Genomic DNA, 26831 nt, shown 5'->3' with positions numbered 1-26831 from the left:
CTCTGATTCCTTTTGTTCCAAATTGTATTGTAACTGTAATGTCTGCCTTCATTTTGTTAAGCGCTGCGCAAACTGTTGGCGCTATATAAATCCTGTATTATAATAATAATAATAATAATAATAATAATTTGTAGCATTTTATAAATTTACTTTTCTGTGTATTAAATGACACACCAAACACCCCATCCTCCAGGCTCCTTAAATGTGGACTTTGGATTCTCTTTCTCCCTTTGGCTACTAAGAGAGACATAGTAGCCCTACTCAATCACAAAAAAGTAACCTAGAGATAACGACACCCAAATGTCTGACAAGTCCTTTATTTAAAATGAACCCAAGAAAAGCCACTCATTGTAAAGCCATTATTATTTCTGAAGTCTGCCGCCTGAGAACTTGTCAAAACTCCAAATCCAACAGACTCGGTGCACATAACATGGAAGAGATGGGGATTGCAATGACATCATTGCCCAAATATGATCATAGCCGGGGATTAACAACTGTGTAAGCCAATGACATTGGTGACTTCGGCAATTCCAAGCTAAAATACTAATTCTATATATGATCAATAGGGGACTGAATTGGCAAAAGTTCAAGCATTTGTCCAAATGCCAAAACAGTCAAAGATTGGACTGAACCATTGGCCCATCCCTTCACGACACTGCCATCTTTTTTTTAAACAATGTTATACTTTGTTTTTTTTCAAATATTTTATTTATGCCAAGAAAAGAGCAAACAAGGTCAAATGAATACAACTTACATCAGTGATAAACCAATAGTAGTAATGTGCACCTATATGGGTGCCCTAATAACAGTATACCAAACCTTACATATCAAAACAAGGCAGCAGCCACGGCTGGGGCCAAAGCCCATGAAACACTTGCAAGCAATGTTCAACAGGATTAGGTTGCTGCCGAGACTACGATATCTATTTCATCTTCTCCTTGATTTTCTAAAGTAAGGAAAGAAAAAAAAAACCAAAACAAAAAAAAAGAAAAAAGAAAAAGATAAACAAACAAACAACACACCAAAAAAAAAAAAAAAAAGGGAAAAATGGACGCATGTGGTCATGATACATATATTATGTGCACCATTCATTTTCTCATTGTTCACTTGAAACAGCGGCCTTTGCCGGGCACAATAAGTTTCGCCCCCGTTCCGAAAGCATAAAGAGATTCCACGGCCCCCATGTTTTATTATATGATTCCTTTTTAAGTTGTGCAGAGAGGCGTAGGTCTTCCATTTCATTTACTTCTTCAATTTTGTGAATACAATCACTAATTGTTGGAGGAAAGTGTGACTTCCAAAACAAAGGGATACAGGACTTAGCTGCGTTCAGAATATGGAATAAGATCGATCTCTTATACTTCTCAAGAGGGATGGTAGAGACATGTAGCGAGAAAAAAGCGGGGTTGTTCGGGATCTCCCAATCAGTGAATTCTTGAGTTAAGGCACTTACGTCACTCCAGAAACGAGATAACCGTGAACAGGACCAGAAAACATGCAATACCGTACCCAGTTCCTCCTTGCATCTCCAGCAGCGGTCTGAGTTATTCGGGGAGAACTTGTGAAGCAAGGAAGGGACTCGATACCATCTCATGAGGAGTTTATAATTAATCTCCTGGATCTTAGTACAAACAGGAATCTTTAGAGCCAATGTAAATATATCGCGTTCCTGACTTGCTGTGAATTTATAATTCAGGTCTCTCTCCCATTTTTCCAGACAAGGCAAGGGTCTGTCTGCTGACGTCAGAGACAATAAGTAGTAAACCTTAGATGACCGCCGTGGAAAAGCAACAGCAGGGAGACCCATGGAGCCTCGTCCACTTCCACACCACTCCAACAGGCGATCCAGAGCACCTACTGCAGATGACCCACGGGAGATCGGACTAGTCACTGGGCGTGAGTAACTGTTGTAATCATCTCATAATCTTGCCACATGGCTGGTTAGACCCCCCCCCCCCCCCGGTTGTGACCCCTGTTTTTTTTTTTTTTTTTATCTCCTGGGCCACATTGCTGCAAGTATTGCTGCAAGTATTGGGTTAGGCCATCTTTTTTGATCCCCTTTCTTGTGGAGACTTGTACTCTTTTTTTTTTGTTATATCTCCCCACACTGCCAGGGTTGCTGGCCTGTGGGGCAGCTGCCTGTACTTGTGTCCTCTCTCCCCTCCCCTCTCCCTCTATCATTGATAGTTTCTTCTATGACAGTTGGCGTTTGTTGAGGCTTTGAGGGGAGTGGGCATTTTTTTTTTTCCTCTCTCTCACTACCCCCGGTACCCATCACCCCCCCCCCCCCCCCCCCTCTTGCTACCCCCCTTTAGTCCTACTCTTTGATTCCCTGAGGACAGAAGCCACCAGAATTGAGAACATTGCCTTTGGAAATAGTATTTCCATTGAATACCACCCCACCATCATTCAATGATGGATATGCTGTCCCCCCCGGTAATATATATTATGCTATGCTGTGAATGAGGGGGGGGGGTCGCTGCAAGCATTTATGGAATATCTTGATTGACTCCTAAAGTTAGTCTGGAGTTCCTTATACTCTGTTACCATTTGTTTCCACTTTCTAATCGGATATGGAACTCCAGGATTGTATATGGTAGGCAGATGGGAGGTGGGGGGAGACTCCCTTGGGTGCATTATATTGTATTTATTTATTTATTTTTTTCTTTCTTTGGTTAATTTGCTTGCAATACCTGTAATGTTTGTAACTTTTACTGGTATGACTTAGGGGAGAAACTGAGCTGCAATATAGATCTGACCTGGTGGATATCCCGGGCGGGGAATAGAATCCGGGGATCCGTTAGGACCTTGAGAGAGGCCGGCAATGGCGGAACGGCCTGGGTGCCCTACCGTCTCTCTATGCATTAGCATTCTATTATTTATGGCTTTTTTTGTTTATAGGAGGACTGAAGCTTTCTTAAGCAATACATATAGTAGGGCCCCTTAGAAGAAAAGGAATTGGGATACCTGGGGTGGGAATGGGGTAGTCTAGGGGGCTCTCTTGCATGAGGGGGACCTTACGTACATTTCTTGAGGGAACGTCTCAAACAGGGATATTGGGGGGCCTCTCTAATGCCAGTGGTGGTGATAGAGAGGCAGCTCATTTTCTCTCCCTCTTTATTTTTTGTTTCCATTTCTTGTATTATCTTATTTCCTTCTTACGGTGCATTGGGGATTGATTGATGATGCCCTCTGTTTTAAAATATGCTGTATTTTTGGCTTTTTTTTTTTCATTCTAAAGTGCCATGTATTGTATTGTTTATTGCTTTATTATTTAATTGGCTGGGCTGGGTAGGCGGGGACGGGTCTCTGTACTTACTCATCCCTCCCTCTCCATCCACCCCCCTCCTTAGGCTAGCGCACTGTGTGAGAATCATTCCTCAGTGCGCTTTTGCAAGATTTCTGCTTATTTAGTCTCTTTTTTTCTTTTAAATCTTTCCCTTTTTTTTTTTTCTTTTTATTGTTTCTTCATGGACGCATTAAAGGTGTGGTCCTTAAATATAAAAGGGTTGAATATCCCCGAAAAACGCAGGCTTTTGCTTAATGACCTTAGACATCGTAAAATAGACGTAGCCTTTATTCAGGAAACTCATTTTAGGGATGACCGACTTCCAGTTTTGAGAAACTGTCATTACCCATTCACATATCATTCCACTAATGCTACGGCAAAATCTAGGGGAGTGTCCATATTGATTTCCGCCAAGGTACCATGGACACATACTGAGACTTGTAGGGATGAATATGGTCGGTATCTGTTTCTCAAGGGCAAGGTGGGAGATATTGTGGTTACTTTTGCCACATTATATGTCCCCAACGATAAACAGGATCATTTCGTCACTCGCACCTTGTCCAAATTATCGGCTTTCGCTGAGGGGGTATTAATTGTTGGAGGTGACTTCAATATACCCTTAGTTCCTGTGGTGGATACATCGGCGGGTCGATCTTCGATCTCCCCCGGCACCCACAAACGGATCCTGCAGGCACTACACAACTCCCAATTGGTGGATGTGTGGCGTCTGCAACATACTGGGGAGAGGGACTATACGTTTTACTCGAACCCTCACAGCTCCTACTCGAGGATAGATTTTTTCTTGATCCCACACCGCCATTTACATGCAGTTAAGTCAACCTGTATTGATCCCATTACATACTCGGACCACGCGGCTATCTCCTTAACTTATGCCCTTTCTGAGGCTCTTACGGCGGGCACACGGTTTTGGCGACTCAATGAGAGTCTGTTACAATTACCGACGGTCATAGAAGAGGTATCCAAAGAATTGGATGCTTACTTCGCTATTAATGGGATGACGGATTGCGACCCGGGTGTCGTTTGGGAAGCACACAAGGTGGTAATCAGGGGGATTTTAATTAAAAATGGTGCTTGGATTAAGAAAAAGAGTTGCGAGACCTTGAATTCCCTCTTGACCAAAATACATGACCTGGAGCTACTCCATAAGAGACGACAAGATTTAGTCATAGAACAGGAGTTGACCTTTTTACGCAAACAGGTCAACGATCTCTTATATTCTAAAGCTAGGGCAGACTTACAGAGGTGCCGCCAACACTCATATATTTCAGGGGACAAGTGTGGAAAGCTTCTGGCACGGACAGTCCAGGAACAAAGGAAGGCTGCTTACATCCCTCACATTTTCTCTGCCTCAGGTCAGAAAATGTCTCTCCCACAACATATTTTGAGGACATTCCATGACTTTTACGCATCTCTTTACGACCTGCAAGATAGACGGATACCATTATCCCAAATGGAGGAGTATATTGCTACCTCTCAACTTCCAAAGCTCTTGCTGGAAGTTCAGCGAGAGCTGGAGGGACCAATATCTCTGGAGGAGCTGAGTGCTGCACTCAACTCCTTCAGGGTAGATAAAGCTCCTGGTCCTGATGGACTTACGGTTCATTCTTACCAGACATTTTTCCCTATTCTGGGGCCTCATATGATCGCTCTTTTCAATGGGTTGGGCTCCAGTGCTTCCTTACATCATGATACTTTGAAGGCACATATCTCACTCATCCCAAAAGAGGGGAAGGACCCGGCAGCCTGCAGCAGTTATCGCCCCATATCACTCTTAAACACTGACCTAAAAATCCTTACCAAACTCTTGGCCTCACGGCTTTCACCTCATCTGGGTTCTCTGGTACATTTGGACCAGGTGGGATTCATCCCAACCAGAGAGAGCAGGGATAATACCTCCAAGGTACTTAATCTGGTACATATTGCATCTAAGACCACCACGCCTAGCATCTTCCTTAGTACAGACGCGAAAAAAGCATTTGACCGAGTAGATTGGCGGTATATGTTCTCGGTCCTCTGCTATATTGGTCTAGGAATTAACATGATCTCATGGATATCTCAAGTCTACTCTGATCCCTCCGCACAAGTAAAGGCCAATGGGCTTTTGTCTGAACCATTTCGGATAGCTAACGGAACGCGTCAGGGTTGTCCGCTCTCTCCTTTACTCTTTGCCTTATCCATGGAGCCTTTCCTGTGCAAAGTCCGTCTTAATCCAGACATCTCCGGAATATGGAGAATACGGGAACACCGAACATAAGGTCTCTGCATATGCGGATGACCTATTATTTTCTCTGACTAAACCAATGATCTCCGTCCCGAACCTCCTGCGTGAATTTGATATATATGGTAGGCTATCCAACTTAAAAATAAATTATGGTAAGTCTGAAGCTATGGGCATTGGACTACCTCCAGATCTGCTCCATCAGCTCAAAGACAATTTACCATTTCGATGGACTAACACAGCCCTCCAATATCTGGGTACTTATATCCCACCCGATCTGTCTGCAACATATACGGTCAACTTTCCCCCTCTATTAGATTGCATTCGCGTACTTCTAGAAGGATGGAACCAGGGTTTGCACTCGTGGTTCGGGAGGTGCAACCTTTTAAAGATGTGCATACTTCCTAAGCTGCTCTACCTACTTCAAGACTTACCCACTACCATTCCTTCCTCTTTCTTTAAAAGAGTCCACTCTTTATTCATTAGTTTCGTATGGGCTAACAAAAAACCTCGTATCTCTCGTGCCCAACTATCCCGGCCAAAGTTAACGAGAGGCCTGGCCTTACCGGATATTCTCAAATACTATCAGGCAATACATTTGAGTAGAATCATTGACTGGAGATGTCATTCTAGCCTTAAGCTGTGGGTACACATTGAGCAACTACAGTCAGAAGTAGACCTGGGTGGGGCACTGTGGTGCAGTACCTCGCTTTCTCGAGATCTTTTACAACATCCAACGATTGGACCAACTCTGAGGGTCTCATCCTTACTTATGATATGCCCAATGTTGACCACATTTGACTCTCCTTTGACTCCGGTTTTGGGCAACCCAGCTTTTATGCCGGGTATATTGGATCGCCCACTACGGGATTTGAAAAAAAGGGGATTTTTTCAGGCCGCACACTTTTTGAGGGATGGCAGCTGGGTTACTATCGCACAGCTCACTGACCCACAGGGGCCTTTTCGACTTCCTTTTTGGAACGCCATACAATTGAACCATTTTTTATATTCATTGCCAAATCCGGAGACATTAAGTAGAGACCTTAAGCTATTTGAAGAATATTGCTCAGGTATGGAGCTCCTACCTAGACTGTTATCAATGTTATACTTTGTGACGCTTTGCCACAAGGGCTTTTTGTCCCCCTTTGAACCACCTCACCATAAAACGACTATCTGTCCTAACCGTATGTAAAATAGAAAATTCTGCTTTTCTTACCTGGGTGTAACCATACAGATTCAGCAGCTGGGCCATTCGGAGAGTGGTGTCAGAATTGAGATCTCCAATGAAACCAGCCAGAGCCCCCCGCTCCATGCAGGAATAATTTGGAGCTTCCTTTGTATGTCCAGACAATATCTGTAGAACATCTTTTATAACTTTATTCACATGTCCACAAGAATCATACACATGGTATCCCAGAGTTATGTTGGGAAGAATATCTGGATTGCTGTTTATCTCATCAATAGCAAATATAAAACTCAGGAGATGTCTGTATTCTCTGGCATAAACCCTGCAGATAATGGATAGTTTAGCAATGGTCTAAGCACAAGAAAGTCTTTATGGCAAATTGTATGACACATTTTAATTGCAGATCTATGGTGGGATTGGTGGCTGTGTGCATTGCATTGTGAAACACTAAAGTGAAATTCAATCATCCCTGCACTTATATGAGGTATAGAAGTGGTTGGCAATTTAGGTGGCATAGAGGACCTCAGCTTCAGCCCCTGACATCACCAAGCAACCGCACATTATATTCAGTAGATGTAATGCTATGGAAGAGGGTCAGAGAATGCAGACTTAGTAAAGGAAAGGGTCAGAGACAGGGCTGGTTGGAGCCTGCAGACATGCTATAGGAGGCAAGCAGGCACTGCAATTTGAGGGGGGGGGGGCAATATACCAATACCATAATAAAAAAAGTGTCTCTCCCTACACAGTAGTTTCAGCTCCCCATAACAGCTCCCGCTCATACACATTATGGCTGATGTAAGCTCACCTTATTCTTCATAAAGGTGGCCGGGTTATTGGTTCCCTTATATTATTGGCTCTTGTGACCAGGATAATGACTAGGGAGGAGCTTCCGGTTCGGTTGCAGGTTCGGACCAAATGTTTGCTTGTTTGGATGATAGGCAAACAGCTGAACTAATTTTGTGTTTGGTCCGGTCAGACCTCCGGCAAGGCTGGAAGAGATACATTTTGGTATCAGTATTACTACCACTGATAAATGTGACCGCTTCCCTTCTGGCTGCTTATTAGGAAACCGGCAGCCGCCAAAATAATCTGCTCTGTCCCTAAATTGTGTTGTCAGGATAGATCTGCAATGTTGGACAAACTGATTGATGATGGATTTACATTGTGAGATTTTTTTTTTTCTTTTTCTTTTAATTAATGGACATGTCAAAAACTGCGGTGTGGTTATATTTTTACTTTTTCTATGAATGTGTAGGGGTACTGTGTACAGCTTACTCATTCACATAGGTGAGAGGGTCTGTATCTGGGGTTTCCAATAATCCCCCCCAGCATGCAGAACCCCACAACCACCAGGCCAGTGTAGTGGGAAAGAGGCTTGTGTCCTCATCATTCTGGTGCTTTGCTAGTGGGACCCTCCTGGCAAGGTACCCCCCCTCCATGATGAGGGCATGTGGTCTGCTATTGTTCAGATGGGGAGGCTGAATTCCTACTTCCCTTTTCCTGACCTGACAGGGGCTTGATCATATACAGAATGTGTCAGGTGTGGATATTGGTTGGAACCTATTGTTTGTTTTTTTGCCTGGAATTTCCCCTCTAAATCCATACCAAATTCAAATGGTCTGGTATGAATATTTACGGGGGGGAAGGCCATTTTTTGGGGGGTCCCCCTTGACATCCATATCTGACCCTCATCACGGATAAGGGTCATCTATGCAACCTTAGGGGGAATTTTACACTTTTTTTCTTTGTGTGGGGTCCACCATTATTACCCATCCCAGACCCTCACCTGGGATAAGAGTCAGCCATAGATTAGGTGAATCCTCAGCTGTTTGGTGGGTGGCTGAAGCTGTAATTTTCCGGAAATTGAAACTAAATTTCTTTCATTTGTAAATGTTAATATTGCTGTAGTAGGTTGTATACATCATGCAGATGTGCCCCTTCACTGGCAGGGCCAGGGCACCCCCAAGGATGGTTAGTTTTTTTTTTCCTGTTCCCTCTGCCTATATTACCTCAAAGAGTCTAATCAACCCCCTCCCCCTCCCCCCCTTTAATCCTTTCATTGTCAGAACTTCTTTTGTGTGAAATAATAAAATTTTTGATGATTAGTTAAACCCCCCAAATATTATTTATTTTATGACAGCAAAGACCCTGCAGAATACAATGGTGGTAGCTCTAAGGTTTTATGATATTAGAGGAGCTGTTTATAAAAAATAAACACTTTCAGTAAAAAATACAGTAAAAGAAATCTTACTGAACACAAACGACTTTGGAACAACTTTTTGGTAAAATATAAAATATGAAGTTGTTCCGAGTAAATAAAAACCCAACATGTAAAGCCCTAAAACTGTGCAGCCGGTGAAAAGATAAATGCAATGCTGGCCATCAGAAACAGAAATACTATATAATGTTATTGTGGCGCCTTTCCAACCAAAACCTTTTTTCTTTTGGACGGCCACTTTCCGGGGCTCCATTAGAGAGATTTTCCCTCACTTCCTGTCCTGCAGATAACAGATTTACCAGACAGGAAGAAAGGAAAAATCTGCAATAGGGACACAGACAGAAATAAATGACTGACAGGGATTCCAGCCTTCCAGTACTTTACTAAAACTGTCTTCATTTCTGTGCTGCTATTGGAGAGATTCCCTCACTTTCTATGGTAAAATGTTATCTGCAGGACAGGAAGTGAGGGAAATCTCTTTTATGGAGCCCCAGATAGCAGTAAAAACCTGACAGGGATTCTTTATCCTTCCCCACTCTATTCAAACCTAAGAAAAAAAAAAAGGTTTGGGGTCATTAAGGGAAAAAGTAATTTTCGGTCCCATTCACACTTGTGTATTGTGGTAGAAATGCTCTCCTTAACACGTAACAAAGCATGGCAAAGCACCTTCTCTATGGGCAGTGCAATGCGGTGTCATTCATTGTGAATTGCACCCCAATGCATTGTACAGTAGATCCCAACAAACAACGCACCTCTAGACACCATAATACACATACCATGAGCTGCGGGGTGCTGACTTATTAAAGATGGGCCATGCATGATTTTTCATAGATTGTGGTGGATTGGCAGCTATTCATAATGAATGAATGTGACCATTAACACCCGGCAATGGAAGACCTAAATGTGAATGGGCCATATGTGGTTTTCATGAACACATTCAAGGATATGCTTTGATTTTATATAAATGCAATGTAACAGACTGAATGAGTCCTGCAGATTATCACACAAATCTCCTAAACACACAGCTCTGTAGATCAGATTGGAAGTTTTACATTTCATATTTCACTTACGCTGCACACATGAGATTTTTAATAAGTTTTCCCTTCTGACTCCACTCTGTCACTACAGAATTTACAGTGAATATCCCTCCTATAATGAGGTCTCCATCCTGAGAATACTTGTACTCAAATATATAATTCCTCATAGTCATATCACAGCGGTGAGCAGAGTTCTGGGTGTCAGATGTGCAGGGGGTCACACACAAAGACAACAACCACAATATTCTATGTGGGTATCTGAAGACAGCATGGCTGAGTCTCTGATAGACTCCAATGACTTCTTCCTCTTCTCCTGACCTCATTATCACTGACAGCAGCACAGGATCCTGACACTGATTTCATGGCTCAGCTGAAGGCTGTGAGAGTGTCGGGTTTATAAAGAATAATTCTGTTATTTATTACTGATAGACTGGAATATGAATCTGCTTATAGAGAAGGAAAAAAAAGCCAAACCTAAAATACATAGAATCCATCTTTGTCAGCACTGTAGAAAGTGAAGGTTATAAAAATACCATTATAACATATTGTACATGAAACAGTAAAAATGAGAAGTTTGATGGCCAAGAATGCCATGTTTATTATTAATATTCATATTATTATTATGTAGCACCCAACATGTAGGTTCTAGGTAAATGCATAGTGGGCCTTGTCTGCCTAACAGCAGGGCCATGATTGCTTTTTGATTAGGGTGTCATGGCTTCCAGGTGTGTCTGCTGAGAGGAGAGTCTCCCCACTGGCTCTGTGAGAGGCTTCTCATAGGGCAGTGGAGGAAACCCAATCAGGGACACATTAAGGCTTGCAACTACGCCAGAAGGCAGATTCTGCTGCAAAGGATTCTGGGAGTGGGTATAAGTCTGAGGGGAGTGCGTGACTCAGCATCTTTGGTGGGAGCAGAGTTCCAGGAGAGAGCGAATGGCTGTCTCTCCTCCTGTTAGAGGAAGCGGATGTCTCGGGGTGCTCTTTGAGTGTCAGCTAGCTGTAAAGGGGGTACCTAGATTGAGGACCCTGAAGTGACAGAGGGGGTACCTAGTAAGGGGACTCTGAAGAGTTAAAGGGGGCGCCTGCAGTTTGGGCCCTGAAGAGTCAGTGCACAGTGTGTAGTGCATCAGTTAAGAGTTGCAGCCATACAGGTATTCACAGCGAGCTACCTCAAGCCAGTGTAAGGCAGGAGGGAGTAGTCAGTGACTTTTGAGTGCAAGCATTGTCAGAAGTTCAATATTCTACAGTCCTGGATCTTCTGGACTTAAAGCACCATTGAGCATTGGCTAGTGTCGACTGGCGTCAAGACAGTGCTAACGGGCATTTTTGCTACAAAATTCCCGGAATTGTACTTAGTTGAGCCAAAGGAGTATCCCACTCATTCCCTTCTCCCATCCCCTAAAAATACAATAAAACAACCAAACAAAGATGCCGGAGTTGTCAGTGTCTCAGTTCTCACACCCAGGGTCACAGCTCACATGGGCTGGATAAGTAACCGGTAACAATGGCAGACCCACATCAGGCCCAATGCCTGGAAAACCTGATACAATTATATAAATACAAGTGTAGGGATGAGGTTCGGCAGCTACAATAGATTTGTGGTGAATCCCTGGGATTCGTGAAGTTTGTGAATCACAAACTTTTAGTTGAAAAGTTTGCAGGTTCACCACCAAAATAAGGAGCAACCTATAATGCAGGGCACACATCAAAATTGAAAACAAAGAACCCGCTGGTACTTAGTACTGTCCAGAATAACTACATTTGTCCCCTCATACTCAGCTCCTTGTTTTCGTGGCTGTATGGAGCAAGGCACCCATATACATATTTGTTGGACCTGTTAATGGGTCCAAACCTTCTGGAACAATATCTTCACTCTCGCTTCCAGGATGTTCAAAACATAAGTGCAGCCAGACCCAACCATCGCACTCCTCACACTGAGACCCGACTGCTTATCACGCATCCAATTCAAGCTTTTTATTCAACTCCTTACAGCTGCAAAACAAACTATAGCAAAAGCATTGAAATCCCCTTCTTTAGTTGTAGCTGAGGCAAAGCACAGGGGGAATTGCACCATGATACATGCCAGGATGGCAACAATAGAAAGAGACCAGCTCTCCAAATTTGGATAGTGATGGATAAACATCTGAGGGGGCGGTTCGCGAACGCAATCACGCAAACTCGCTCAAATGTTCGTGAACCGCAGCAAAGAACGTTGTATTCGGTGGCTGAAGGTACATTAGGCATTCACAGGATACAGAAGTAAATGTCGGCCATTACAGGCCTCAAAAATTAGCCCACAGGCGTTCACCTGACAGCAAAGAACTTTGTATTCTGTGGCTGGAGGTACATTAGGCATTCACAGGATAAATAAGTGTCGGCTATTACAGGCCCCAAAAATTAGGCATTCAACGGACATAAAAGGGCTTTTATGCCGCTGTATTTACCTAAGACAGGGACCATGAGTTGTTATGGGTGGTGGCAGATATTTGTGGGCTGTCATGAGGAATTTGAATCAAGCATGGTCTACTGGTCACATGTGTTGAATTCCTCAGAGATCCATGCCTCATTCATTTTTGGAAATGTTAAGAAGTCAACACTGTCGTGAGCTAGGCGAGTGTGCTTATCGGTCATGATCCCCCCTGCTGCGCTGAATGGTCTTTCGGAAAGGACAATGGATGAGGGGCGCAAGCCAACAGTTCCACTGCAAATTGTGCAAACTCTGGCCAGAGGTCAAGCTTGCCCACCCAGTAGTCCAGGGGTTCATCACTTCTCAGAGCATCCACATCGGCCCGTTAACCCGATGTAGTCGGACACCTGTCGGTCTAGGCATTCCCTGATGCTGAATCCAGAGGATAGCTATGGATGGGTCGGCTAAAAGAATGATCTCATATCAGAAGTGACCAACACATCTTCAATCCTCCCTCTTCTTGCAGGCGCTGTTGGATTGGTAACCGCCACTGTTTCTCTGTGAGTGGAAATTCCTCTGCGTGAGGAGGCAAAGATGGCTACTTAAGACAAGGTAGCTGTAAAGTATTAATCTCTTCTCTCTTCTATTTGATTTCTTTCATGTTTCATGCAACTTTCCAAAAGCTAAAAATATATCTGATGAGCTGAGATATTCTGCAACAATGGAAATTCCCAATCTCTCAGAATACGAACCCTGTCTGGATATCTTGACCCCAGGACATTAATAACTTCTACAAAAGTCCCTTGGGAATTCCCTGATGAAAATCACAGACATTGCAACATAGACTTTTAACCCTATGCTTACTATAACAAATTACTAATTCTGATTGGACAATAATATCTTAACACAACCTACTTTTCATACGTCATATGGTATATTTAATCTCAGACGGGGAAGAATAAAAATTAGATCACTTTGATTCAGCCAATTTGAGTCTTATCTGATCTCTAATATGTAGCTACATATTTCTGATTTGGTATCACTGACTAACAGGTAAAAGGTATTTGTACCTGAAGGAAAAGATTCCAAGACATCTTGGCGAGCTTGAGCCCAGGAGAGGTAGACATTATCTAAAACGGAGTGAGACACCTGGAGTGCACTGAGAACACTGGAAACAAACTGGCCAGGTAAGCCAATTGTCTGCTTACAATGTTTTTTTCAGTCTTCTCAAGGACGTCCAGGTAACTCTGTTTATTTTTGATGTAATACCCTCTTAAATGAACCTAAACTCTTAGTCGGTGTATATATTGTTGTTACTAACACTTTTTGCGAAATGTGGGATTGGGTCAACCCTCACCGCTGTGGGTGTCTTGGACACGCAGAAACGTGACACACAATGTGTTTTGGTAAGCAGTCTCATTTCGGAGTTCCCATTTGAGATGCAGCTAGCATTACAACCATGTAACTAATTAACCTGTGTTGTGGAATTTTTCCTCAGGTACAAAAGACTTTTTACCTGTTAGTCAGTGATACCAAATCAGAAATATGTAACTATATATATACTGTATATAGTGAGATCAAATAAGACTCAAGATGGTTGAATCAAAATGAACTGGCTTTATTATTCTGTGTCTGAGTTTAAATATACTATATGACATATAAAAAGTAGGTTGTATTATCATCTGACGTATAAAAAGTAGGTTGCATTAAGATATTATTGTCCAATCAAGGTTAGCAATTTATTATGGAAAGCATAGGGTTAATAGTCTATATTGCAATGTCTGTGATTTTCATCAGGGAATTTTCCGGGGACTTTTGATTCAGATATAAATTGTTCTGTGGTCAAGATGTCCAGACGGAGTTCCTCTTTATGAGAGATAGGGAATTTTGGAAGTTGCAGAATATCTCAGCTTATCAGGTATATTTTTAGCTTTTGAAAGCTGGTGATACATGTAAAAAAATCAAGAGAGACAAGAGATTAATACCTTCGCAGCCATTTTGTACAAGCAGAGCAGCCATCTTGCCACCCACCTCATTTTCCCCCTCTTGAGAATTTACTGATCACCCTAACTACCTATCCACTCATCAGATCCCTCCAAGGGAGCAGCCCCTTACGCTTGGAACACTGGCCCAGAGGGAAAACCTCAGTGGGGGGTGTCTGAGTCTTTGTAAGGTTCTGAGGTGGAAATTACTTCTTCATACATGGGGGGTTGAGGTGACAGATGTCTCATTACAGCATACTCAGCATCATCAATCACTTCTTATTTCTGTATAGAGTTGAAATAGGTTGTCTCCTTGGCCTTGGTAACCTTATCAACCAAACACATAATTTTTTTAATTCAACAGGTAACTAGAGATCATAATTATTATAAACATAAATATGAATACCCCCACTTTCTTCATTTTAGGAGATACTTAGGATAAGGCAAATCCTCCAAAGGACTGTGTTCATTAGGATGGGCGGATACTATTGGAATTGAAGAGGCTATAGTACATGTTCCCATGGCACACTCAAAGTCAACTATGGGCCTTATTTGCCACAGACATAATAGATTCCCAACCCCAAATGTGACCACCCTGGGGTGAAAATGGGTATTAATAACTTTTCTGCATAATACTCAAGTTGCTGTCTGAACAACAGAAACCTGAGGGCTTCTCCCAGGTGAGAAATGTAAATGTCCATATTGTCATTTAATATGGCTTATATTTTATGTTTAACAGTTTCATTTCTGTAATGCATGTAAGTTTCATTTTATGGGCTGTTCACAGTCAGCTGTGGGCAGTAGAGATGGACGAACATCGGCCGGGGCGGTTCGTGAACGTCAGCCGCAAATTTTCTAAAAAGTCAGCGAACCGTGAGTTTGTGGCGGGCTCCATTGACTTTAATGGGAGGCGAACTTTAAAAACCTTTAGGTCATATTTGCAGCCACAAAAGACATACTAGCTGTGCACAAATAGTCCCAGCACATGGACAATGTCATAACAGAAGTATTGCAATTGAAAAAGTTGCCCTAAATTTTTTTTTTTTTATAGCAAAAAATATATATATACAGTATATATATATATTTTTTTCATAAATCAGCCAGAACTAACAGCAGCCGGTAAATACATGTCTAATACATATAGGGTCCATTCACACATCTGTAAAATGGGTCCGCATCCATTCAACAATTTGGCGGAGCCTTTACAGACCCATTGATTTTCAATTCCAGTCTGAAAAATTAGGCATTCACAGGATAAAGAAGTAAGTGTCGGCCATTACAGGCCCCAAAAATTAGCCCACATGCATTTACCTGACAGCTAAGAATGTAGTATTCTGTGGCTGAAGGTACATTAGGCATTCACAGGATACAGAAGTAAGTGTCGGCCTGTATAGGCCCCAACAATTAGCCCACATGGGTTTAACTGACAGCAAAGAACGTAGTATTTGATGACTGGAAGTACATTAGGCGTTCACAGTATACAGAAGTAAGTGTTGGCCTGTATAGGCTCCAAAAATTAGCTCAAATGGGTTTAACTGACAGCAAAGAATGTAGTGTATTTGATGGCTAGAGGTACATTAGGCATTCACAGAATACAGAAGTAAGTGTCAGTCATAAAAGGCCCCATAAATTAGCCCACATGGGTTTACCTAACAGCCAAGAACGTAGGATTCTGTGGCTGAAGGTACATTAGGCATTCACAGGATACAGAAGTAAGTAGTGGCCTGTATAGGCTCCAAAAATTAGCTCACATGGGTTTAACTGACAGCAAAGAACGTAGTGTATGTGATGGCTAGAGGTACATTAGGCATTCAAACAGTATACAGAAGTAAGTGTCGGCCTGTATAGGCTCCAAAAATTAGCTCACATGGGTTTAACTGACAGCAAAGAATGTAGTGTATTTGATAGCTAGAGGTACATTAGGCATTCACAGTATACAGAAATAAGTGTCGCCTATATAGGCTCCAAAAATTAGCTCACATGGGTTTAACTGACAGCAAAGAACGTAGTGTATTTGATAGCTAGAGGTACATTAGGCATTCACAGTATACAGAAGTAAGTGTCGGCCTGTATAGGTGTCAGGGTCCGGACTGGCGGCAGATGAAGACACTAGGGGTGGATCCACTATGTCAGTGAGGAAATGGCGTGGACCGTACCAGGGGACCGGTTCTAAGTTGCTACTGGTTTTCACCAGAGCCCGCCGCAAGGCGGGATGGACTTGCTGCGGCGGTAGCAACCAGGTTGTGTCCTCCGGTAGCGGCTCTCCCTCACTGACAGCTGAGACAGGCGTGGTAAAGTAGGACAAGGCAAAGGCAAGGTCAGACGTAGCAGAAGGTCAGGGCAGGCGGCAAAGGTTCGTGGTCAGGAGCAACGGCAAAGGTCAGATACACAGGCAGGGCAATACACAAAATGCTTTCTCAGGGCACTAAGGCAACAAGATCCAGCAAGGACAGAAAGGGGAAGTGGGTTTATATAGGATTTGTACTGATTGGACCAGGCACCAATTAGTGGTGCACTGGCCCTTTAAATCTTAGAGCAGCGGTGCACGCGCGCCCTAGGGGGCGGGGCCACGTGCACCGGGAGGAGGACAGGACGGGACCCGGCGTGCGCCGGGAGGAAGAGAGGACGGGACCCGGCAGGTCAGTGCCTTGGTACGCAGGGAGACAACGCTCACGGTCGGGGACGATGACCGGAGCGCTGCTGCCAGCAGGACGCCACAAGCGCTCCGGGGGAAGCCACGGAACCCGGAGTGCTCGGCGTTACAATAGGCTCCAAAAATTAGCTCACATGGGTTTAACTGACAGCAAAGAACGTAGTGTATGTGATGGCTAGAGGTACATTAGGCATTCAAACAGTATACAGAAGTAAGTGTCGGCCTGTATAGGCTCCAAAAATTAGCTCACATGGGTTTAACAGACAGCAAAGAAAGTAGTGTATTTGATGGCTAGAGGTACATTAGGCATTTGCAGGATACAGAAATAAGTGTTGGCTTGTATAGGCCCAAAAATTAAGCCAACATGGGTTTAACTGTGTAATGTTCTGGTACCTTTGGGTACCCTAATTACTCTTTCATAAGTGTATGCGCCCCACCATTCTCTTTTGGTAAGGTGCGCATACACCTTTAAGACTGATGCTGTCATCACTGAGCGCCGGACTGGATGGCTATTTAGATCGCCGGCTCTCACTCACATGTGTTCGTTCAAACTGCTTTGTGCCTTGATGCTAACCTGTCTTGAAACTCTAATGCTTGCAAGCATACCTCGCTGTCGGAACCACGCTGCGCTGATCCCTGTATCCCGCTACCGGATCATCCGCTCTTGCCAAACCTCTCCTCTGCTACATTGCTATTAGTGATAAGTACCCCACAGGAGAAACCTCTATAACCTTCATACTAAAGCTTACACTATCTAGCTCTGCATACTAAGGACTATTACTACATCTGCATTATCTAAGATTGCTAGCTCTTGAGCCTACTACCACCTGTTCTTGCACTGGGTTGATCTCTCCTGTATGTCCACCTGCTACTCTGTCATCTGCTACCATACATGATTGCTAAACCTATCTGCATCCCATCTGCTACTATCTTACTTTCAAGAACATTTCCTTTCAAGTGTCTGTCATCTACCATCTCTACCCAACCTATCTCTTCAGCCTTTCATCACTGTGTTTCTATATACATAAGTCACTCTAGGAAACATCTTATTGAGTGTGTGTATTTACTTGCTGAATTGAGATCATCTACACATGATGAGTCATTGAGAGTTGGGATTGGTGTCTCAGCGTTTCTCTACATGACTACTGAAGTGCAATATTTCTGCAGCTGAAAATCCACATCATACATAAAACGCAGGAGCGTTACAAACTGAGAGCAAAGAACGTAGTGTATTTGATGGCTAGAGGTACATTAAGCATTCACAGGATACAGAAGTAAGTTTCGGCCTGTATAGGCCCCAAAAATTACCCCACATGGGTTTAAGTGACGGTAAAGAACTTAGTGTATTTGGTGGCTAGAGGTTAGTGTTGAGCGAAAACGGACTGTATTATTTGTGTTCGTACCGAATAATTGGATTTTTGTTACCCAAACACGGACCCGAAAACTTTACTGTATGTTCGGGTTTAAAATCCGTGTTTGGTCATTTTATTTCCTGTTTTGTATGTAATGGCGCGCTTTTAATGACAGGCTTTCAACAGCCAATCAACAAGCGTTTAACTGGTGTGCCTTAAGCCATTGCAGCCATGCCTACTAATGTATTAGTAGCTGTGATTGGCCATCTGAAGCATGTGACCATGTCTTTATAAGTTTGAGAGCCCCCAGCGCGCTGCATCATTCTGCTGTAGTTTAGGGACAGAGCACACATCATACGTGCTGGCTGCTGATTAGGGACAGACAGTGATTCTGTGAAAAATTGTGTCCGAAAAGAATGCAGGGTCAGGTCGGAGTGCAGGCAGGGAGAGTTATTACAGCATTTTAGGGCGTGGCTGGAGATTAGGCAGGGTCAGTGTTCTACATCGATTTTGCTGTGTGGGGGGTTGTGCAGTGAACGATCTTATCGAGCATATTAGGGCGAGGCTGAAGATTAGGCAGGGACAGTATACATCGATTTTGCTGTGTGGGGGGTGGTGCAGTGAACACAATCTTTTTGCCCTCACTTGAGCCCACTGAGGAGGAGGAGGAGGAGGGAGAAAAAAAATCTATTTTTATCAGTCAGTTGTGTGCAGCGTTCATCTTAGATCTATTTTACTACAAGTTAAAAGGGTTTTTTTTTTTTTTTCACCCTTCATAGCCTTTTTGCTTCAGTGGCAGTGCTGACTGTGATAAGACACTGCTGTGTTCACATGTGCTATTGAGTGATTTTCAATTTTATGCACTTTTTTCTATTCCACTATTCAATATACACCCTTTTGGGTTAAAAAAAAATTAAATTGTGGCATAGTCTGTACTAATCTATTTAAAAATTACAAACTTAAAGGGGAATTTTCTTTTTTTTTCCCTTCATAGCCTGCAGCAGAGCTGACTGACATAAGACACTGCTGTGTTCACATGTGCTATTGAAAAATCACCAATTTTATATCATATTTTCTATTCCGCTATTCAATCTACACCCTTGGGGTAAAAATAATTAAATTGCGGCATAGTCTGTAACGGTATGTGTGAGATACACCTTTCCAATTTTTGGGGCGCATCTTACACCGCTGAGGATTGCAGGGTGCTTCAGTTTGCCTCCTGCCTGTTCCGAACTCCTCCTACTCCTCATCCTGCCTTTAGGGTACAAAAAATAGTCATCAGGGCCTAGTCTGGGTCTGTACGTGTGAGATAGATACACCTTTTGATATCATATTTTCTATTTCGCTATTCAATCTACACCCTTGGAGTAAAAATAATTAAATTGCGGCATAGTCTGTATCGGTACGTGTGAGATACACCTTTCCAATTTTTGGGGCGCATCTTACACCGCCGAGGATTGCAGGGTGCTTCAGTTTGCCTCCTGCCTGTTCCGAACTCCTCCTACTCCTCATCCTGCCTTTAGGTTACAAAAAATAGTAATCGGGGCCCAGTCTGGGTCTGTACGTGTGAGATAGATACACCTTTTGATATCATATTTTTTATTCCGCTATTCAATGTACACCCTTTGGGGTAAAAAGAATTAAATTGCGGCATAGTCTGTATCGGTACGTGTGAGATACACCTTCCAATCTTTTGGGGCGCATCTTCCACCGCTGAGGATTGCAGGGCACTTCAGTTTGCCTCCTGTTCCGAACTCCTCCTACTCATCATCCTCATCCTGCCTTTAGGGTACAAAAAATTGTAATCAGGGCCTAGTCTGTGTTTGTACGTGTGAGATACACCGTTTTATAACATTTTTTCTATTCCGCTATTCAATATACACCCTGTTTGAGTGTAAAAAATTAAATTACGGCATAGTCTGTATCGGTACATGTGAGATACACCTTTTTAAATTTGTTTGGCCCATCTACTTCCACCGCCGAGGATTGCAGGGCGCTTCAGTTTGCCTCCTGTTCCCAACTCCTCCTACTCATCATCCTCATCCTGCCTTTGGGGTACAAAAAATTGTAATCGGGGCCTAGTCTGTGTTTGTACCGTTTTATAATTTTTTTTCTATTCCGCTATTCAATATACACCCTGTTTGAGTGTAAAAAATTAAATTGTGGCATAGTCTGTATCGGTACATGTGAGATACACCTTTTTAAATTTGTTTGGCGCATCTCCTTCCACCGCCGAGGATTGCAGGGCGCTTCATATTGCCTCCTGTTCCGAACTCCTCCTACTCATCATCCTCATCCTGCCTTTAGGGTACAAAAAATTGTAATCGGGGCCTAGTCTGTGTTTGTACGTGTGAGATACACCGTTTTATAAATTTTTTCCTATTCCGCTATTTAATATACACCCTTTTGGAGTGTAAAAAATTAAATTACGGCATAGTCTGTATCGGTACGTGTGAGATACACCTTTTAAATTTGTTTGGCGCATCTCCTTCCACCGCCAAGGATTGCAGGGCGCTTCAGTTTGCCTCCTCTTCCTCATCCTCCCTTTAGGGTACAAAAAATTGTAATCGGGGCCTAGTCTGTGTTTGTACGTGTGAGATACACCATTTTATATCTTTTTTTTTATTCCGCTATTCAATATACACCCTTTTGGGGTGAAAAAAATAAAATTTGCGTCAGACTTTGCATATTTGCCTGTGAGATACACCCGTTGTATTTGTATACTGTTTTTCTATTCCGCTATTTAATAAACACCCTTTTGGGGTAAAAAAAATTAAATTGCGCCATAGTTTTCATATTTGACTGTGAGATACACCCGTGCGATACTGTTGTTGTTTTGTTCCGCTATTCAATAAACACCTTTCTAGGGCAAGATCATAAATTACAGAAATATGAGGAGACCGTCAAATAGGGGCCTTGGCCTGGGTCGTGGTGCTGCTGGTAGAGCTCCTGTTGCATGGAGAGGACGAGGTCGATCTGTGCCAGCTACACGCACAAGTGAAACACCTTCCGCAAGTGTGAGTAGGCGACAGAACCTGCAGCAGTATTTGGTAGGGCATCATGCGCCTCTAGAAGTGATGAGGCCAGAAGAAGTACAGGCGATAGTAGATTGGGTTGCTGACAGTGCCTCCAGTTCCTTCACATTGTCTCCCACCCAGTCTACTGCAGAAAGGTCAGAGTTGGCACCTGCAGCCGATGTCCAACCATCTTTCACCTCACCCCCTTGCAAATCAGGCAAGCAGTCTGAGCCCCAAGTCATGCAGCAGTCTCTTCTTCTTTTTGATGACTCTGTCAGCAGGGTTTCCCAGGGCCATGCACCTAGCCCTGCCTCAGAAGTGGAAGAGATTGAGTGCAGCGATGCCCAACGACTTATTTCTCAAGATGAGTACATGGAAGGACCATCGCAGCACGTCTCCGATGAAATGCAGGTGCCAACTGCTGCGTCACTCAGAATTGTGGAGACCGACAAGGAGGGCAGGGGTGAAGACTAGGTGGAAAATGATGTGGAGGACGATGAGGTCCTCAACCCCACATGGAATGAAGGTCATGCAGGTGACCTGAGTAGTTTGGAGGAAGAGGCAGTGGTCACACAGAGCCACCAGCACAGCAGAAGAGGGAGCAGGGTGCAGAAGCGGAGCGGCCATGCCCTAGACATTACGCCTGCTACTGCCCAACGCAGCAAGGGACCGAGCGCACCAAAGCCAGCTCAAAGGAGTTCTCTAGCGTGGAAGTTCTTCAGAAAATGTGCTGATGACAGGACACGAGTGGTTTGCACCCTGTGCAATCAGAGCCTGAAGCGAGGCATAAACCTTCTCAACCTCAGCACAACCTGCATGATCAGGCATCTAAGTGCAAAGCACGAGCTGCAGTGGAGTAGACACCTTCAAAACCAAGAAACGTCTCTGGCTCCTCCTGCTTCCTCTTCTGCTGCAGTCTCGACCTCTTCATCCACCTCTGTAGTGATACCGGCACCTGCCACCCCGCAAACAGACGATCTGTCAGCAACACCACCACCTGGGTCACCAACCATCTCCACAATGTCCCATGGAAGCATTCAGCTTTCCATCTCCCAAACACTTCAGAGGAAGAGGAAGTACCCCCCTACCCATCCGGGATCCCTGGCCCTGAATGCCAGCATTTCAAAATTCTTGGCCTTTGAAATTCTGTCATTCCGTCTGGTGGAGAGTCACAGTTTTAAAAGCCTTATGTCTGTGGCTGTCCCACAGTATCTTATAGCAGCTCTGGGCATAGCCGGTTTGATGCACATCCCTTGCCTGGCGCATGTGCTGAATTTGGTGGTGCAGAGGTTCCTTAAAAATGTTCCCGATATGTCAGAGCTGCTGCAGAAAGTGCGGGCCGTCTGTGCGCACTTTCAGCGTTCTCACCCTGCTGCTGCTCGCCTGTCAGCGCTGCAGCGTAACTTCGGCCTTCTCGCTCACTGCCTCATATGTGACGTGCCCACAAGGTGGGACTCCACCTTGCACATGCTGGAAAGACTGTGCGAGCAGCAGCAGGCCATAATGGAGTTTCAGCTGCAGCACGCACGCGTGAGTCGCTCTGCGGAACAGCACCACTTCACCACCAATAACTGGGCCTCCATGCGAGCCCTGTGTGCCTTGTTGCGCTGTTTTGAGTACTCCACTAACATGGCCAGTGCCGATGACGCCGTTGTCAGCTTAACTATCCCACTTCTATGCCTCCTTCAAAAAACAATTTGGGCCATGATGGAAGAGGATGTGGCACAGGATGAGGAGGAGGAGGATGAAGAGGTAACATTTCCAAGGCTTTCAGGGCAGTCATTCACAAGGGGCTCCGAGGGTGGGTTCCTGCACACACAAACGCCAGGGACACAATTGTCCAGCAGGGGTACAGTTCTGCAGGATGAGGAGGAGGAGCTGAAGGAGGAGATGGAACCATGTTCACAGCAGGGTGGAACCCAGGCCAGCTCCTGGCCATGACTGGTGCGTGGCTGGGGGGATACAGAGGACACAGACGATACACCTCCCACAGAGGACAGCCTTTCGTTGCCTCTGGGCAGCCTGGCACACATGAGCGATTACATGCTGCAGTGTCTCCACAACGACCGCCGAGTTGCCCACATTCTAACTTGTGCTGATTACTGGGTGGCCACGCTGCTGGATTCCCGTTACACGGAAAACGTCCTTAATTCACTCACTGGAGAGCGATCGCAAGATACGCGAGTACAAGCGCACGCTGGTAGACGCGATGCTGCTGGCATTCCCACCCACAGTGGAAGCACAAGGCCAAGGCTGAGGAGGAGGAGGAAGAGGTCGCCAATGCAACCAGGGCACCGCCAGCACCTCAGAAGGCAGGGTTAGCATGGCCGAAATGTGGAAAAGCTTTGTCAGCACGCCACAACAAACAGCAGCACCAGCAGCTCATATGGAACGTCTTAGCAGGAGGCAGCATTTCCCCAACATGGTGGAGCAGTATGTGTGCACACGCCTACATGTAGTAAATGACGGGTCTGCCCCCTTCAACTTCTGGGTCTCCAAATTGGGCACATGGTCTGAGCTTGCCCTTTACGCCTTGGAGGTGCTGGCGTGCCCTGCAGCCAGTGTATTATCTGAACGTGTATTTAGCACGGTTGGGGGCGTTATCACAGACAAGCGCAGCCGCCTGTCCAGAGACAATGTGGACAAGCTCACGTTCATTAAAATGAACCAGGCATGGATCCCACAGGACTTTTCCGTACCTTGTGCAGAATAGAGATGGATACCGACCTTACCCAGCCATTGTTCTATTTTTGATCTTTCTCACTCTTTTGGGGTGTACCCTCATTTAAAATGACTGAAAAAAAGCAGTGTTGGCTACCTCGTCCTCCTCCACCGCCGCTTCCACCTACACCGCCACATCCACCACCACCTCAACCTCCCTCCTACTCCATATGGGCCTCGTCCTTCACAGATGAAGAAAATTGTTTTATTTTTCTGTTTTTTTTGTTGTTTTAAGTTATTTCCCTATCCACATTTGTTTGCAGAGCACTTGCCATGCTCTTAACTACGTTTTGCTGCCATTTGCAGCACTCTAGCCCTTTCCATTGGTGTTTTAGAGCCATTTTGGTGCCTGAAAGTTCGGGTCCCCATTGACTTCAATGGGGTTCGGTGTCCGGGTAAAGTTCGGAAAAAGTCCGGGACACGGACCCGGACTCTTTTTTCAAGTTCGGCCGAACCCGCCGAACACGGACATCCAGGTGTCCGCTAAACTCTGCTAGAGGTACATAAGGCATTTACACAGTATACAGAAGTAAGTGTCGGCTTGTATAGGTTTCAAAAACTAGCTCACATGGGTTTAACTGACATCAAAGAACGTAGTGTATTTGACGGCTAGAGGTACATTAGGCATTCACACAGTATACAGAAGTAAGTGTCGGCCTGTATAGGCTTCAAAAATTAGCTCACATTGGTTTAACTGACAGCGAATAACTTATTATTTGATGGCTAGAGGTACATTAGGCATTCACACAGTATAAAGAAGTAAGTGTCGGCCTGTATAGACGCTAAAAATTAGCTCACAGTTGTTTAACAGACAGCAAACAACGTAGAGTATTTGATGGCTAGAGGTACATTAATCAATCACAGGATAAAGAAGTAAGTTTCGGCCTGTATAGGCCCCAAAAATGAGCTCACATGGGTTTAACTGACAGCAAAGAACGTAGTATTTGATGGCTAGAGATACATTAGGCATTCACAGAGTACACAGAAGTAAGTGTCGGCCTATATAGGCTCCAAAAATTAGCTCACATGGGTTAAACTGACAGCAAAGAACGTAGTGTATTTAATGGCTAGAGGTACATTAGGCATTCACACAGTATACAGAAGTAAGTGTCGACCTGTATAGGTTTCAAAAACTTGCTCACATGGGTTTAACTGACAGCAAAGAACGTAGTGTATTTGATGGCTAGAGGTACATTAGGCATTCACACACTATACAGAAGTGTCGGCCTGTATAGGCTCCAAAAATTAGCTCACATGGGTTTAACTGACAACAAAGAACATAGTATTTGATGGCTTGAGGTACATTAGGCATTCACACAGTATAGCGAAGTAAGTGTCGGCCTGTATAGGCTCTAAATTTAGCTCACATGGGTTTAACAGACAGCAAAGAATGTAGTGTATTTGATGGATAGAGGTACATTAGGCATTCACACGATACAGAAGTAAGTGTTTGCCTGTATAGGCCCAAAAAAATAGAACACATGGGTTTAACTAACAGCAAAGATTGTAGTTTATTTGATGGCTAGAGGTACATTAGGCATTCACAGGATACAGAAGTAAGTGTCGGCCTTTATACGCTCCAAACATTAGCTCACATGGGTTTAACTGACAGCAAAGAACGTAGTATTTGATGGCTAGAGGTACTTTAGGCATTCACACACTATAGAGAAGTAAGTGTCGGCCTGTATAGGCTCCAAAAATTAGCTCACATGGTTTTAATTGACAGCAAAGAACGTAGTGTATTTGATGGCTAGAGGTACATTAAGCATTCACAGGATACAGAAGTAAGTTTCGACCTGTATAGGCCCCAAAAATTACCCCACATGTGTTTAACTGACAGCAAAGAATGTAGTGTATTTGATGGCTAGAGGTACAGTAGGCATTCACACAGTATACAGAAGTAAGTGTTGGCCTGTATAGGCTCCAAAAATTAGCTCACATGGGTTTAACTGACAGCAAAGAACGTAGTATTTGATGGCTAGAGGTACATTAGGCATTCACACAGTATACAGAAGCAAGTGTCGGCCTGTATAGGCTCCAAAAATTAGCTCACATGGTTTTAACTGACAGCAAAGAACGTAGTGTATTTGATGGCTAGAGGTACATTAGGCATTCACCGGATACAGAAGTAAGTGTCGGCCTGTATAGGCTCCAAAATTTAGCTCAAATGGGTTTAACTGACAGCAAAGAAGGTAGTGTATTTGATGGCTAGAGGTACATTAGGCATTCACACAGTATACAGAATTAAGTGTTTGCCTGTATAGGCTCCAAAAATTAGCTCACATGGGTTTAACTGACAGCAAAGAACAAAGTATTTTATGGCTAGAGGAACATTAGGCACTCACAGGATACAGAAGTAAGCGTCGGCCTGTATTGGCTCCAAAAATTAGCTCACATGGGTTTAACTGACAGCAGAGAATGTAGTGTATTTGATGGCTAGAGGTACATTAGTCATTCACACAAAGTAAGTGTCGGCCTGTATAGGCTCCAAAAAATAGCTCACATGGGTTTAACTGACAGCAAAGAACGTAGTGTATTTGATGGCTACAGGTACATTTGGCATTCATAGGATACAGAAGTAAGTTTTGCCTGTATAAGCTCCAAAAATTAGCTCACATGAGTTTAACTTACAGCAAAGTACATAGTATTTGTTGGCTAGAGGTACATTAGGCATTTACACAGTATAGAGAAGTAAGTGTCGGCCTGTATAGGCTCTAAAAATTAGCTCAC

The 26831-nt window shown here is 43.9% G+C and overlaps 1 protein-coding gene and 1 pseudogene across 2 annotated transcripts in view; both read right to left on the bottom strand.

The window, feature by feature from the left end:
* The window catches only part of LOC309567775 (vomeronasal type-2 receptor 26-like), a 411836-nt pseudogene that overhangs the window by 229699 nt on the left and 155306 nt on the right, over nt 1–26831 (bottom strand). The window lies entirely within an intron of this gene.
* LOC309567811 (uncharacterized protein) overlaps nt 1–26831 on the bottom strand; it is a gene marked incomplete at both ends in the record, with an annotated part of 84694 nt that overhangs the window by 26355 nt on the left and 31508 nt on the right. Inside the window, one exon of the mRNA XM_082273269.1 lies at nt 6745–7036. Within this exon, the coding sequence (XP_082129395.1) occupies nt 6745–7036 (292 nt within the window). The remainder of the gene's footprint in view (nt 1–6744; nt 7037–26831) is intronic.

Source organism: Pelophylax lessonae, assembly GCF_965119305.1.
Source record: "Pelophylax lessonae genome assembly, chromosome: 1".
In the NCBI taxonomy this organism is placed as follows: Eukaryota; Metazoa; Chordata; class Amphibia; order Anura; family Ranidae; genus Pelophylax; species Pelophylax lessonae.
The sequence above is the reverse complement of the archived record's forward strand: the minus strand, read 5'-3'. Positions and strand labels throughout refer to the sequence as shown.